Raw genomic sequence first — 15,965 nt, forward strand, 5'->3', positions numbered from 1 at the left:
AGAGCGTCATGGCTCAGGATTTAGGACCCCGGGGAAGAAGGTAGAATGCTATTCAGATGGACAGCCCTGGGTTCTTGCTTATTCTACCTCAAATCTACCTTGTTGCTGTACTGATGTGATAGTTGTCAAATGAGTTGGAAACTGAGTTTGAACTTAGTTGATTGCAACAAATGCATCTCAACAGTGGTTCTTTGGGCTGAGACATGTCTGGATTGGACTGAAGAGAACCCATGATCAGGGGCTCAGAGCAAAGGGAAAAATAGAAATGAACCTGTAATGATACGAGAAGGGACAGACTTTTTTTTTTAAGCTCAGGTTGTAAGGACTGAAGGGATACCTTCATTGGGAAGAGCACCTGTTGCTCTTGCAGAGGACACCTGGACACTTCGAAGCAAAGACAGGAGAGGTTTCAACCATGATTAACTGGATATACACAGGGTCAGAGAGACTTTCTTGTATCCATGGGCATATACCTTTCTGTATACAATACCTTGCAAATAAAATGCAAAATGAAAAAAATGATGAAGTTCATTGTGTGTTTTCGTGGTTTCTTTGTTTAGGGAAGACAAGTTTAGTGCATCAAGGTCTGCTCAGCTGTGGAGGTTTGTGCAGACTCCTCAGTGCCCCAGGCGTATTAAAACCCTTTCTCCTCTTTCTTATCACTCAGTGTCTACTGCTGCAACTCATTTTTCCTTCTTTCATTCATTCATTACTTACTTGACTTTACATCATAAGATGATCAATCCTCATTCAGAAAGGAAATGGGGCAGACATCGGAAAAAAAAGTGAAATCAAGTAACAAGACAGGAGCCTACCACAGAGAGCCTTTGAAAGACTCTACCTGGCAGGGTATTAAAGCAGATGCTAAGACTGATAGAAAAACTTTGGGCAGAGTGCAGGCAATCTTATGTAAGAAAGGGGAACTAGAAAGACCTGGAAGTGTCTGAAGTTCCAAAAAGAAAACAACAGAATCAAAAATTCTGTGCTCAGTGGTCTTTTCTGAGCCTGATACACCTACCAGATTCCATTTATAAAGATAACTTAAAACCTTTGCACAGGTGTAGCCTGTGTAGCTCAGTCTCCAAACGTGCACCTTAGTAAGGGGAACAGGGGCTGTCTCTGACATGAACTCAGTGGCTGGCTCTTTGATCACCTCTCCGTAAGGGAGTGGGGTTCAGCATGACCTGGCCACAGAGGAAGACCTTGAAAGACAGTCCTGATGAGACCTGATAGGCGAGGGTCAGATGGCAGGGGAGGATGTCCTCCCCTATCAGTGGACCGAGGAAGGGGCATGGGAGGAGATGATTGATGGAGAGAAGGAAGGATTGGGAAGGATTGAGGGTGGAGGCTACAGCTGGGATACAAAGAGAATAAACTGTAATAAATAAAAAATTATATTTAAAAAATCTAGGGAGGAAACAGAAACCATGAAACAGAACTACTTCACAAAGGCATCCAGAAATCAGCACCTAGACCTGTAATCATTCCAATCCCAGATTTGTAGGCTTAGATTTTTCACCAAACCTACTTTATTTGGGGTTGTCATACAACTTTAATGCTCTTTCAATCCCTACCCCCATCCTCAGTAGAAGATTAGAAGGGAAAAGGGCTGTAGACCTCTTCTGTCTACTTCCTCCTGATTAGGGTCAATGGGTCTGTAGGGGGTTACCAAAACAAATTTATTAGGATACCAACAGCCCAGTCCAAAGATCAATACCAAGTAGCAACATGAAGTCAGAAAAAGCTGCAAGACTCACTTGAATTGCCTGGAGAAGTTCTCTGGAATGTTTCTCTCCTCAAAGTCAAGTGTCAGAGCACTAATACGAGTGCAGACACACACGTCAACCCAAAAAACAAAGCCTCACTGTGTGGGAACCTATATATATATATCTTCTCCTCAGAGTCCTCCCAGAGATGGTCTCAGCTGCCCAAAGTCACACCCCTTGATGTTAGGGGTCAGAGCAAAATATCACATGCTCTCCCACCAGCCAACCTAGAGCAAAACATCATGTGCCCCACTTGCAGTAAAACATCACATGACAAAACTGAGTCTTCAGGGAAACCAGAAACTTCCACATCACATATTTATTTCTGTTTTAAAATATATATATATATATATATATTTACCTTTTACATTAACAATCCACACACAATAAGAATAATTATAATTATGGGAACCATAAGACTAGAACTATATGTCAAATAACACTCAAACAAAACTACATTAAATTTCTATCAATAAATAATAATTAAACAAAATAGCTTTTACATTTCCAAAGTCATACAAAATAACCTAAATTTCTATCAATATACAATAGTCACACAAAATAACCTTAAATTTCTATCCACATACAATACAAAATAACCTTAAATTTTCACAAAATAACCTTAAATTTTTATCAATATACATTAATTCATACCTAGGCAAAGTAACACATCAAATGACCAAAAACATCCTCCCCACCTTTTGAGAATGGGAATATCCTATATGCAAAGATATCTTTTGAGTACCCTATGAAAATCTGGGATATTGGCCATGTCCCATGAAAACTAGCTGAATATTTGTTGTCCATTATTTCTGTTGTCTGGTCTCTGTGATGTGTCTAGTCTCTGTGTTGTCTGTCCAGTCTCTGTGTTGTCTGTCCTTTGGGCTAGCTCTCTTGAAAATGATTTGCATGCAAATTTTAGAAAAATCAGTAATTGAGGTAAAACAAAACAAAACAGAACAAGTTTGCAGGAGTGAATCACTTGGGCTTTTTGCTTTGTGAAGACCCTCATGGCTCAGGTGATGAGAGGTTTTCTCTGGTCAAAACTAATCTATATAATTATTTTGGTAAGCATATTTTGATATTCCCTGTAGATACATAAGCCTAACCAGATCCCCATGTCATAACTATTGCAGATTTCCATCCTATTACCGCATCCTTAAAGTATATTGGTTGACCTAGATCTTCAGTGGTTTTTTTGTTTGTTTCTTTGTGGTTTTTTTGTTTGTTTGTTTGTTTTTAGTAACCCAGTGTCTCTCAGGTGCTGTTGATCCTTTTTTTCCAAACATTAAGAAAATTTAGAATTAACAAAGCATTATTTAGTTTGTCCCTGGGTTTTTTTTTTTTTTTTTTTACTTTTCCTTTTTGTTTAATAAACGTCTCTTCGAAGGTGCGATTGGTCCTTTCTTCAACTCCTTGTCCTGTAGGATTGTAATACCTGTAATGTGCTTTATATTGTAATATGCAAAGAATCATAGGATGAGTAAGATTTGCTAGCCCTTCTATGTATTGTATCTGATTGAAATAATACAGAATAAATACTTCATAGAAAATAGAGACAAACTCCCTGGCAATAATCAATGGGAATCGGTTGGAAATCAGGTGGGAAAATTCTTCCCAATGTTACAGATATGGTTTAGAAAAAGAGCCATTGTGATAATTTGCCTTAGCCATTGTGATTGTGTGCCTCAGAAAAGGTCAGCCCACCCTGCTAAACTTTACCCAATTCTGTAAAGGCAAGGCTTATGGTCCCTGCTTGCTGCCATGGAACACCCTGATCACAGACTTTCCCTTTAAAAATCCTGTTCACTCAGAGCTCAGGGTCCGACTTCTCTACTGCTGTGTTAGTGAGACTTGGGTCCTGAGTTTAATCGCTCTTGTAATAAAGCTCTCTTGCAATTGCATTGAGTCATCTCCTGGTGGTCTCTGAGGGTCCAGTGAACCTGGCATCACAGTAGTAGGCCTTTTATTTGAAAAGGGAAACAGTTTTGCCTTCCTTACAGGCTTCATGTTAGTTGTTTATTTTATTATAAATAGTTGGATAAAAAGATATAAAATTTATATAAAATTTAAGGATCTGGAGAAAAGTTTCAGAGTTAAAAAATTAATGAAAGGTTCTAAATAAATATTTTAAGGCAATGTTTCAGATTTCTCCCCCCTTCTTTGCTATTGATATGCTTATATTGTTATAAGATTTCAGAAGGATAGGCTTATAATATTGATTAATAAAATTGGGATACAGTGATGGAACACTGACTGCTTATTTTCCAGTCACAATCTTGAGATTTTAATTTTCTCTTGGTTGTCTTCTGGAGATAGACTTAAAGATGCATTTCATCATGCTCAGATTATCTGTCCAAAATGTTTATTTGACCCAAAAAGTCAGAGATTTTACTATGGCATTTTGAATATCTGTGACTTTGGAGGTAGACTTTGATACAGGATTTAGGAATATTTTAAATTTATTTCTTCTAGTTGTTTTGTTAAGGAAAGCCCAAGCATTCAGAGTTTAATACTAAAGCCATTAATGTATATCTGCCAAACTTTTCAGTGTAACATGGAGATGGGGATGAAAAGTAAATGCTGAGTGTATAAAAAATGGCCAAGCTCCATTGGTGCTGATTACAATTAAAATGTTAAAGTTTCAGACCATGGACACATTTAAATTTTTATAAAGTTTGCTAAAGAAATAGCTAAGAAGAATTGGCACTCATTCCATTGGATGCAGTTTTATCTTATTTTTCTGAGTCTTTTTATATATTTCCTTTCGCAAACTCTAACTTTTAGCATTTATTAGACAATTTTTAGTTTTTGTGTCTAGTTTGAATTTGCCTCAGCAGATTTTCATCTGGTTGAGACTGCAAACTGACATCTGACATCTGAACTTGCTAGAAGCTGACTTGATTGCTCACTGCCTCCTCAGATAGATCAACAACTAACCAGAGGCTTCTGAGGACCACCCCATTCCCAGGCTTTGGCTGGCATTTCAGCCTCCCTAGCCCCTGATGCCAAAGGTCCTATTGTCACATTGAATACATTTTAGAAGAAGAGACCACTGGCCCAAAATCCTACCTACAGGCTGAAATGCTAAGTCAAAGGGGGGGCCCTGACATTAGCTATTATCTTGGGGACATACTTAGCTGGAGCAGAAACTAGTACTGCAATACTGCAATTCTTTTGTTCAGTTTTGGATCATGCTTGCTTAACAAGTTCTTAGGATATATTAGGCAAAAACTACAGTTGATGGTAATGAGAACCCAATACTGCCAGTTAAAATCTGTCCATGGAATGTAAGAGCCCAAGATTGGCCTGTTTATTTACAAGAAAGGGGGTGGGAAATGAAGAGTTAAAGTTATCCTGAATGACTCCATTTTGAAATGAGGAGCCATCTTGATTGGGGGCTGAACTCAAGTATCAGGAAATATCACACAATGTGCCCCTGGCAGAAAACAAATTTAGCTCTTCTAGCAACGGCCTCCAGGAAATATCACAGAATAAATGTTTATTAAAAAAATAGAGACAATCTCCCTGGCAATAATTTATGAGAATCAGTTGGGAGTATTCTCCCCAAAATTTCAGATGTAGTTTAGAAGAATGGCAATTGTGCTTATTTAAAGAGTCACCTCTCCCCTATGGCTTTTACTCAATCCTGTAACATCAAGGCATGAACCCACATAATTTCTGTCATGGAAACAGATCACCCCCCCCACTTGCCGTCAAGCAAAGCTCCTGCTTGCAATCTTTCCCTTTAAACACCCTGCACACTCAGAGCTCAAGATCCCACTTCTCTACTGCTGTGTCAGTGAGACTTGGATGAGGTCACTCCCTCTTCTAATAAAGCTCTCTTGCATGGAGTCATCTCATGGGAGTCTCTGAGCGTCCCATGATCGCGGTATTACAACCTGAATTCCTTTGGCATTCACTTCCCAAAGAGAACCATCCCACAAAGTGCACCTTCCCTTTTCTCACTCAAAGAATGAGAACCTTTATGATCAGAGCCCAAGCTTCCTGCTCCAGAGGATTGCAGCTCTCCTGTAAGAGGCTGCTCCCACTCTCCTGAGGCATGCTCTTCTCTGCACAGGAGGCAAAATTAGGAGCACATTGCTTACAAAGGAGGTGACTTGAATTGATCACCTGCAAAAATTCAAGTGACAGATTTGAGAAAAGTAGTACCAGTTACCCTAACCTTAAAGCCACCTGGAAACCACTTAGTAGACACACTCTAGAAATCTAACTGAGGAGCCAAAAGTCAAAGTATCAAAGCCAATTGACTGATTTATGCTGTACTGAGGGATGAGCAACATTGGAGCCAGACTCACAAGAGTTCTAGGCTGGGAACTGCTGAGCTGATTGAATCACCGAAACTATTTCTGTGTTCTGTAAGCTGAGTGAATCTCTCCAAGATGTGAAGAACTGAGCAGAAAAAAGAGATGTAGGTTCCATTTTACACATCACTTTACAGAATGGGAAACATCACACAGCACAATCTTGGGTACTGTTGACTATATGCTGCACCTTTGGAAACCTGAATAATCTCTTACTACTAAGGCCCAGCAGAGGAATCGTCAGTTCTAAGGTTGAAGAAGACTGAATTCACCAAGGGAGAATGCAGAACATGAGGTGTTGAGTACCTGAATTCTGTGATTGAATTGAAAACCTCCGAGATAGTCATAAACCACACCTTCAGTTAGATCTGGGAAAGTATTTCCAAGGAGGATTCTGTGAGGGAAAAGTATAAGACCATTAACAAAACTGGGAGGAGCCATCACACAGACTACTGGTCTGTTTGGAATAAAAGGCAGAAAGAATCCCACATTCACAGCTTCATGGCTCTGCTTCCTGCACAACATATACGAGATCTTCCTCTTGTCTTCCATGCTGTGAAGACTCAGACCTCTGACAAGGTAGAGACAACACCCTTCCCTGATTATGAAGGGATGAGTGTAACACTGTCACAAGTGTAAACAATATCTGGACAGAGACTGACTTCATCCTTTTTATGGAATATTGACCAAAGTATGCTCAATACAGTTGTGATGTCCATTTATGTTCCCAATAGGACAACTTCAGGAACTTAGTAAAATACAAAACAGCAGGGCACAACTTTTAGAAGAATTTTGCTTGACATGAATTAGGTAGACCCAGTTCAAATGCAGATTTTTGCAGTAGGAAAACACACACAACTTTAATCCAGATCTTGGGGCTACAAGACACACCTCTAATTGGGCCACGCCATCTACTATAAGCCTATACAAGCACATGAAGAGGGAAACTCTGGTTCTTTGCCTGCTTGCCCTCAACTTGATAGCAAGTGGATCACTTCACTGGCAGTAGAGCCTACTTGTTCAGAAGTCCAGCATATATACTGAAGACACCTGAGACTTCTAGACTTTTGGATTAAGTAAGTACTGGCTTTAACTATTGTGGGATTAGCTGGACTGCAGTTTGTAAGTCATTGTCATAATTCCTCTTTCTGTATGTATATAGAGAAGTTCATTCTGTACATTGTTACTCTACAGGACCCCAACTGAAACCACATGAATGAAATGAGAGTCTCTAATATTTTCCATTCTTCAGAAGTTGGATATGAAAGCTAAATCTAGTTATTATTGACCTAAGTGTCAAGATACACCACACACACACACAAACAATTTAGCAGTGGCTAGTGGCTGGTGCTAACTTCTCTGACTAATGTTCAAGTCTAGATAAATATTTTCAGAGAGATACAAATGTCCAAAGTCATAGAAAAGGGAACCTAGGAGAATTTGAAACTAAACTTTAATAATTATCTATAATTTTGTCATTCATGGTAAAGACATAAGAAATCCTAACTCTTTTTGTGTGTTTGTTTGTTTGTTTGTTTGTTTGTTTATTTGTTTGTTTTTCTGGTCCAGTTTAACTTCTAAGCTACCTCCAGGAGAAATGTCTGACAACTTGGTAGCTGAGAGCTGGGGCTCCACACAGATCACCGTCCAGACATTTTCCTTCAGGTGGACCATAAGCAACTTCTCCTTTTGCATGGAGGAAATGAGGGAAACCATTGAAAGTGCGACTTTCTCATCAGGAGCCAATGACAAACTGCACTGGCGTTTGAGTGTAAACCCCACTGGGAGCAATAAAGATAGCAAAGATTACGTGTCAGTTCATCTACTCTTACTCCGCTGTCCAAAAAGCCCTGTTTGGGCGAAGTTCCACTTTTGGATCATAAATGCCGAAGGAGAGAAATGCCTAGGACTATGGAGCCAAATTGTCTTTAGGTTTGTGCCTGGTGGTGGCTGGGGATTCAAAAAATTCATCCTTAGAGATTTCCTGTTGTCCCAGGCAGAACACCTTCTTCCTGAGGACCACTTGACCCTCCTGTGTGATGTGTATGTGGTTCAAGACTACTGCAGCACTCCAGGACAGAACATGATATCAGCAATCAAGGTTCCAAGCTGCACTTTGACAGATGAGCTAGGAGCACTGTGGAAGAATTCCCGATTCACAGACTGCTGTTTCTTGGTATCTGGTCAGGAATTCTGGGCTCACAAGGCCATCTTAGCAGCTCGACCTCCAGTTTTCAGAGCCATGTTTAAAGATGACATGGAGGAGAGGCAGAAGAACAGAGTTGAGATCAAGGACCTGGAGCCTCAAGTCTTCAAGGAGATGATGGGCTTCATTTACACGGGGAAGGCACCAAACCTCCACACCATGGCCACTGGTGTGCTGGCAGCTGCTGACAGGTATGGCCTGGAGCGCTTGAAGGTCATGTGTGTGGATGCCCTCTGCAGGGACCTCTCAGTGGAGAATGCTGCTCACACTCTCATCCTGGCTGACCTCCACAGTGCAGAGCAGCTGAAAATGCAGGCATTGGATTTCATTACACTTCATGCTTCTGAGGTCTCTGAGACTTCCGGGTGGAAGGTCATGGTGGATTTCCATCCCCAGTTGCTGGCTGAAGCATTCCACGCCCTGGCTTCTGCACAGAGGCTTTTCCTGCAACCCCCTCTCAAAGGCCTGAAGAGTTAGATGTTAGCAATGCTTCCTTGTGACCTACACCTGTCTTCCTGAAGTAGCAGCCACTATTGTTACCAGCAACTCCCAGGTAGACTATGGTATTAGTGCGGCATTTACATTGAATCTTGGGAAGGAGAGCGTCATGGCTGAGGATTTAAGACCCCGGGGAAGAAGGTAGAATGCTATTCAGATGGACAGCCCTGGGATCTTGCTTATTCTACCTCAAATCTACCTTGTTGCTGTACTGATGTGATAGTTGTCAAATGAGTTGGAAACTGAGTTTGAACTTAGTTGATTGCAACAAATGCATCTCAACAGTGTTTCTTTGGGCTGAGACATGTCTGGATTGGACTGAGCAGAACCCATGATCAGGGGCTCAGAGCAAAGGGAAAAATAAAAATGAACCTGTAATGATACGAGAAGGGACAGACTTTTTTTTTTTAAGCTCAGGTTGTAAGGACTGAAGGGATAACTTCATTGGGAAGAGCACCTGTTGCTCTTGCAGAGGACACCTGGACACTTCGAAGCAAAGACAGGAGAGGTTTCAACCATGATTAACTGGATATACACAGGGTCAGAGAGACTTTCTTGTGTCCATGGGCATATACCTTTCTGTATACAATACCTTGCAAATAAAATGAAAAATGAAAAAAAATGATGAAGTTCATTGTGTGTTTTCGTGGTTTCTTTGTTTAGGGAAGTCAAGTTCAGTGCATCAAGGTCTGCTCAGCTGTGGAGGTTTGTGCAGACTCCTCAGTGCCCCAGGTGTATTAAAACCCTTTCTCCTCTTTCTTATCACTCAGTGTCTACTGCTGCAACTCATTTTTTCTTCTTTCATTCATTACTTACCTACTTGACTTTACATCATAAGATGATCAATCCTCATTCAGAAAGGAAATGAGGCAGACATCAGAAAAAAAAGTGAAATCAAGTAACAAGACAGGAGCCTACCACAGAGAGCCTTTGAAAGACTCTACCTGGCAGGGTATTAAAGCAGAGGCTAAGACTGATAGAAAAACTTTGGGCAGAGTGCAGGCAATCTTATGTAAGAAAGGGGAAATAGAAAGACCTGGAAGTGTCTGAAGTTCCAAAAAGAAAACAACAGAATCAAAAATTCTGTGCTCAGTGGTCTTTTCTGAGCCTGATACACCTACCAGATTCCATTTATGAAGATAACTTAAAACCCTTGCACAGGTGTAGCCTGTGTAGCTCAGTCTCCAAACGTGCAACTTAGTAAGGGGAACAGGGGCTGTCCCTGACATGAACTCCGTGGCTGGCTCTTTGATCACCTCTCCATAAGGGAGTGGGGTTCAGCATGACCTGGCCACAGAGGAAGACTTTGAACGACAGTCCTGATGAGACCTGATATGCAAGGGTCAGATGGCAGGGGAGGATGTCCTCCCCTATCAGTGGACTGAGGAAGGGGCATGGGAGGAGATGATTGATGGAGAGAAGGGCTTGACCTAGCCCTCCCATACACATGTATTTAGCAAATGTGCAACTTATTTTTCATTTCCCCTAACAATTGGAGCACAGTGCTTTTGTTGGTCCTGAAACCTGTCTCTGAATCTTTTTCCCATCGCTGGCTGCCTGTGTGGCCTCAACAGGAGCCCATGTGCTTACTCCTAGTGGGACTTGATATGCGAGGGTCAGCTGGTATTCATGGGAAATATTCTCTTCTCTGATGAGAAGTGGAGGGGAAAACAGTGTATGGAGTGTTCACTGACAACTTCCTGTAGCCAGGTGGAACTACCAGTGGAGAGAGGGGGACACCAACTCACTCACAAAACCTTCTGTTTGAAATGTGTCTCCTGTATAAGAAGTGTAGGGATTAGAGTGGTCCCTGGGAGTAGAGAATAAAAAGGACCAAAAGAGAATATAAAGTTAAATAGTTACATAGTTAAATAAATAATTACATAATTAAAAGTTAAAAAATAAAAGAAAGAGAGAAATAAAAAAATCAGAAGAGGTAAATAAATCCCTTCAAGAAAGCCATGAAGGCAAAAAAAAAAAAAACCCTCCAAAACCCAAAAAACAAACCAACCCAACAAAAACAAACTGTTGTAGAAACTCAATAAAACACTTGAAGAACTGAAGATGATAATAGATGCAATAAAATGAAAACAAACTGAGGGAACTCTGGAAATGAAAAATCTGAGTAAGTGAACAGGAAATATAGACACAAACATTACCAACAAAATACAAGGTAAAGACTAGAGAGTTCAGGTGTTGAAGATATTATAATAGAAAATGAAAATGTCAAATCCAAAAGAAATTTTCTGACTTGATTCATCCAGGATTTCTTGGACATTATCAAAAGAGCACTCTTAAAAATGATAGGACTAGAAGGACCTGAGAATCCCAGCTCAAAGGCCCAGGAAATATTGTAAACAAAATCATATAAGAAAAGTCCCCTAACCCAAGGGAGATACAGATAAAAATACAGGAAGCATCCAGAACACCAAATTAATTGGACCACAAATGAAAGTTCCCTTACCACACCATAATCAAAACACTAGACGTACAGAAAAGGAAAGAATATGAATAGTTCCAAGGAAAAAAGACCAAGTAACACATTAAAGGGTAGACCCAACTTCTCACTGGAGACTCCAAAAGCAAGTAGGGCCTGGAGAGATAAAATAAGATATTTGGGATAACATGATTGACAAGAAAATTTCATCCTGAGTGAAGTAACACAGACCCAGAAAGACACACATGGTTGTGCTCACTTGTAAGGACATATGTTGGTATAATGTTCTTGTGGAATGTACACAATTACCCTTGTTCATTAAAATGCAGATCTCTCTACACCAGCATGTGGTTTCAATCTAAACATTACATTGGGATGTAAACATCACATTGGGATTCTAAGCATCACCTGTTCAAGTTTGTGTAAATATACTACCATTTGTTCTCTGTATTGTGAATAAAATTCTCTCCAATGCTCTGCAATGGAGAGAACAGGGTAGAACATCCTGGTCTGAGAAGGAGGAGAAAGAAGCAAGTGAGAGGAGTCTGAGAGGAGAGATCAGAAGGACAAAACTTGGAACCATAAGAGAGATGAACCTGGAATTAAGCTATGAGGAACAGCAAGTATAATGTGGCAAATCTGAATGGGAGGAAACTATGTCGGTTTAGAGGTTTAGGATGGAGTAACTATTGCCTAGCATTGTGCTCTAGGTTAATTAAATAAATCCTAGTCTCTGTATGGTGGTTTTGGTATACAGCTGGTTTAGGAATAACTATTGTATACCTAAAACATAAACCAATATTAAAAAATTAATATTCAACAACATAATTATTATCCATAGAGTATATGATAACCATGCTATAATACACAAACCCAAAGAAGCCAAAGAGGACCCCAAAAAGTATATTTGAATCCCACTCAAAGAAGGAAAAATAGACATCTGAAGTAAATATAATGAAGGAAATGGATAAAAAGGGGTGTGGAGATTTAGCAGGAATGGAGATCAGGTAAAGAGAGAGTGGGGAAGGAGGGTGATGGGAGAGGATGGACCTGTGCTAGGATGGAAATAGGTGTGGGCAGTAGACCTCTCTGAGACAGGGGAAGCTACCAGAAGGCTATAGGGACTCCCTAACAGAGATATATAGTAGTGCAGTGTATGGAGTTTTCACTGACAACTTCCTGTAGCCAGGTGGAACTACCAGTGGAGAGAGGGGGACACCAACTCACTCACAAAGCCTTCTGTTTGAAATGTGTCTCCTGTATAAGGAGTGTAGGGATTAAAGTGTAGTGGCGATTCAGGGAATGGCAAGCCAGTGAGCAGACCAACATGAGTCCCATTCCAAGAGAGAGCCAACACCTGACACTTTAATGAAACTTTGATGTGCTTGCAGACAGAAGCCTGTCTTCAGAAAGGCTTCATCCAACAGCAGATGGAAACAGGTACAGAGACCTACAGTCAATTAATAGGCCAATTTCCGGAAGTTTTGTGGAAGAGGGGGAGGAGGTTTGATGGAGCCAGAAGGGACAAGGACTGCACAAGATGGCATAAGGAATCAACTAACCTAGGTCTTTGGGGACTCACAGAGACTGAACCACCAAACAAATAGCATGTAAAGCAGGACCCAGACCCCCTACACACATGGACCAGATGTGCAGCTTTGTCATCATAGGGATTCCCCAACAATGAGAGTAGAGGTTCTTTGTTGCCGGCCTTTGGATCACTTTCTTCCAAATGGACTGCCTGGTCTAGACTCAAGAGAAGATGTGCCCAGTCCTACTTGACATTCCAAGGCTGTTGCTATCCATCAGTGGTCTATCCTTCTCTGGGAATCAAGTGGGTGGGGACGCAAGGGAGGAGGTGGTATAGGTAGGGGATTAAAGAGGAGGAGGTAGGGTAAGTTCGCATCCTGATGTAAAGCAAATTGATTAATTAAGTAAATAAGTAATGAAGAAAAGAGTAGTTGATGCAGTAGACACCAAGTGCTAAGAAAAAGAAGAAAGGGTTTTAATAGGAAAGGAGCACTGAGGAGTCTGTACAAACCTGCAGAGCTGAGCAGAGCTGGATGCACTAAACTTGACTTTCCTAAATGTATAAACCAGAGAAATTCACAAAACATTTAAGTGTTTTTATTCATTTTATATTTAATTTGTAACATTTGCTATACGGAGATGTATGTGCCCACGGAGGCAAGAAAGTGCCTCAGATCCTTTGTGTTCAGTTACAAATGGTTGAACCTTCTCCTGTATGTGCCGGGAAGTTTGCAGGTGTCCTCTGCAAAAGCAACAGGTGCTCTTCCCAACTGAGTTATCACTCCTGTCCTTACAAACTGAGCTCATAAAACAGTCTCCTTTGCCTGTCCCTTCTCATATCATTACAGGTTCATGGATGTTTTTTCCTTTGTTCTGATCCATCAGTCATGGATTCAGATCTAATCCAGACATGTTTCAGCCTAAAGAACCCTGGTTGAGATTTGTTTGTTGTGAGCAACTAAGTTCAATCTCAGTTTCCAACTAATGGGACAACTATCAAACCTGTATGGAAACAAAATAGATATGAGATAGAAAAAACCAGAGTCCAGAGGTATCCACCAGAACAGCATTCCACATTCCTCCACCTGTTTGAAATCTTAAGCCACAATGCTATCATTCCCCAGACTCACTGTGAATGCTGCAGCAATACAGAGTCTACCTGGGAGTTGCTGGTAACAACAGTGGCTGCTGCTCCAGGAACACAGGTGTAGGTGATGAGGAAGCAGGTGCTAAGATCTATCTCTTCAGGCGTTTGAGAACGGGTTCCAAGAAAGGCCTCTGTGCAGAAGCCAGGGCGTGGAATGCTTCAGCCAGCAAGTGGGGATAGAAATCCACCATGACCTTCCACCCCGAGGTTTCAGAGACCTCAGAAGCATGAATTGTAATGAAATCCAGTGCCTGCATTTTCAGCTGCTCTGCACTGTGGAGGTCAGCCAGGATTAGAGTAAGAGCAGCATTCTCCAGGGAGAGGTCCCTGCAGAGGGCATCCTCACACATACCTTCAAGCCCTCCAGGCCATACCTGTCAGCAGCTGCCAGCACACCAGTGGCCATGGTGTGGAGGTTTGGTGCCTTCCCCGTGTAAATGAAGCCCATCATCTCCTTGAAGACTTGAGGCTTCAGGTCCTTGATCTCAACTCTGTTCTTTGGCCTCTCCTACATGTCATGTTGAAACATGGCTCTGAAAACTGGAGAATGAGCTGCTAAGATAGCCTTGTGAGCCCAGAATTCCTGACCAGATACCAAGAGGCAGCAGTCTGTGAAGAGGGAATTCTTCCATAGCTCTCCTAGCTCATCCATCAGAGTGCAGGTTGGAACCTTGATTGCCGATGTTGTGTTCTGTCCTGGAATGCTGCAGGAGCTTGGAACCATGTACACATTGCATATGAGAGTCAGGTGGTCCTCAAGGAGAAGGAGTTCTGCCTGGGACAACAGGAAATCTCTCACGATAAACTTTTTGAATCTCCAGTTGCTGCCTGGCAGAAACCTAAGGACAATTTGGCTCCACAGTCCTTGGCATTTCTCTCCTTCAGCATTTATGATCCAAAAGTTAAACTTTGCCCAAATGGGGCTTTTTGGACAGTGGAGCAACACTAGGTGAACTGACAGGTAATCTTTGCTATCTTCATTGCTCCCACTGGGGTGTACTCTCAAACATCATTGGAGTTTGTTATTGGCTCCTGATGAGAAAGTCACACTTTCAATGGCTTCCGTCATGCTCTCCAGGCAAAAGGAAAAGTTGCTGATGATCCAACAGTAGGAAAATGTCTGGACGGTGATCTGCATGGAGCCGAAGCTCTCAGCTGCCAGGTCGTCTGACATTTCTGCTGGAGGCAGTTTGAAGTTTCAATTTAGCCTCAAACAAAAGAATCAAGTTTGTTTTCCCTTTAACATGTAGGACACAATTACAGATACTGTAGAATCTTAGAATGTGCTCTCTGCTTTCTTCCCTCTTTGCTGAGACAGGAAACTTGGGTCTCTCTGTAATTTTCTATCCAGATTTCAGTATTAGTTTCAGAGAAGACAGTCTAGCCAGTCCCTTAGTGATTCTTACATCAATCCAATGACTTCTCTGTATACAATCTTAGGTCAATTTGGTAACTACTTTTGACAATTATACACAACTTTTGAAGTGTTTTCGATGTTCAATACATCCTTACTTCACAACATGTTATATTTGCCAGAGTCCTGTAGAGTAACAGTACCTACAGAATTAATGTGTATATGTTTATGTATGTGTATATGCATGTATATACATATACATCCATACATACTTATATACATACTACAAAATGATTAAGGAGAATGACTTACCTGCTACTGTCAGGGTAATCCACTGATGGCAAACTGCACAGAAAGTCCAAGAAGCCAGTGAGTTGTTCAGTCCAGTAGGCTAGACGTCTTGGCTTGTTCAATGTATGCTGGAATGCTGAAGAAGGAGGCTGCAATGCCAGTGAAGAGTTGGAATTCCAACAAGATGAGGGCAAGCAGGGGAATGAACAAAGCTTCCTTCTTCCATGTCCTCATTTAGGCTTGCAGGAGAAGGTGTGGCCCAGTTAAAGATGTGTCTCCCATGACCAAGACCCGGATTAAAGGTGTGTGTCTTCTTGTTTCCAGGATTGAATCAAATGTGTCTTTGGACCTCCAACTCAGTATTCAAAGTGGATCTACCAACTTGAAGTTAAGCAAAACTTTCTTACAGGA

At 41.3% G+C, this 15,965-nt stretch overlaps 1 protein-coding gene and 1 pseudogene across 1 annotated transcript; one reads left to right on the forward strand and one right to left on the reverse strand.

The window, feature by feature from the left end:
* The first annotated feature begins 7,682 nt into the window (after positions 1-7,682).
* LOC132646078 (speckle-type POZ protein-like) lies at positions 7,683-8,774 on the forward strand. Its single transcript, XM_060363326.1, has one exon. The coding sequence runs from the start codon at positions 7,689-7,691 to the stop codon at positions 8,772-8,774; it is 1,086 nt and encodes a 361-aa protein (XP_060219309.1). The 5' UTR covers positions 7,683-7,688.
* Positions 8,775-13,998: 5,224 nt separating this feature from the next.
* On the reverse strand, positions 13,999-15,083 carry LOC110544630 (speckle-type POZ protein-like; annotated as a pseudogene).
* Positions 15,084-15,965: the final 882 nt, after the last annotated feature.

Source organism: Meriones unguiculatus, chromosome 10 (assembly GCF_030254825.1).
Source record: "Meriones unguiculatus strain TT.TT164.6M chromosome 10, Bangor_MerUng_6.1, whole genome shotgun sequence".
In the NCBI taxonomy this organism is placed as follows: domain Eukaryota; kingdom Metazoa; phylum Chordata; class Mammalia; order Rodentia; family Muridae; genus Meriones; species Meriones unguiculatus.

Coding starts and splice junctions, on each gene's coding strand:
- LOC132646078 (XM_060363326.1), top strand. CDS start 7,689: ATGTCTGACAACTTGGTAGCTGAGAGCTGGGGCTCCACACAGATCACC.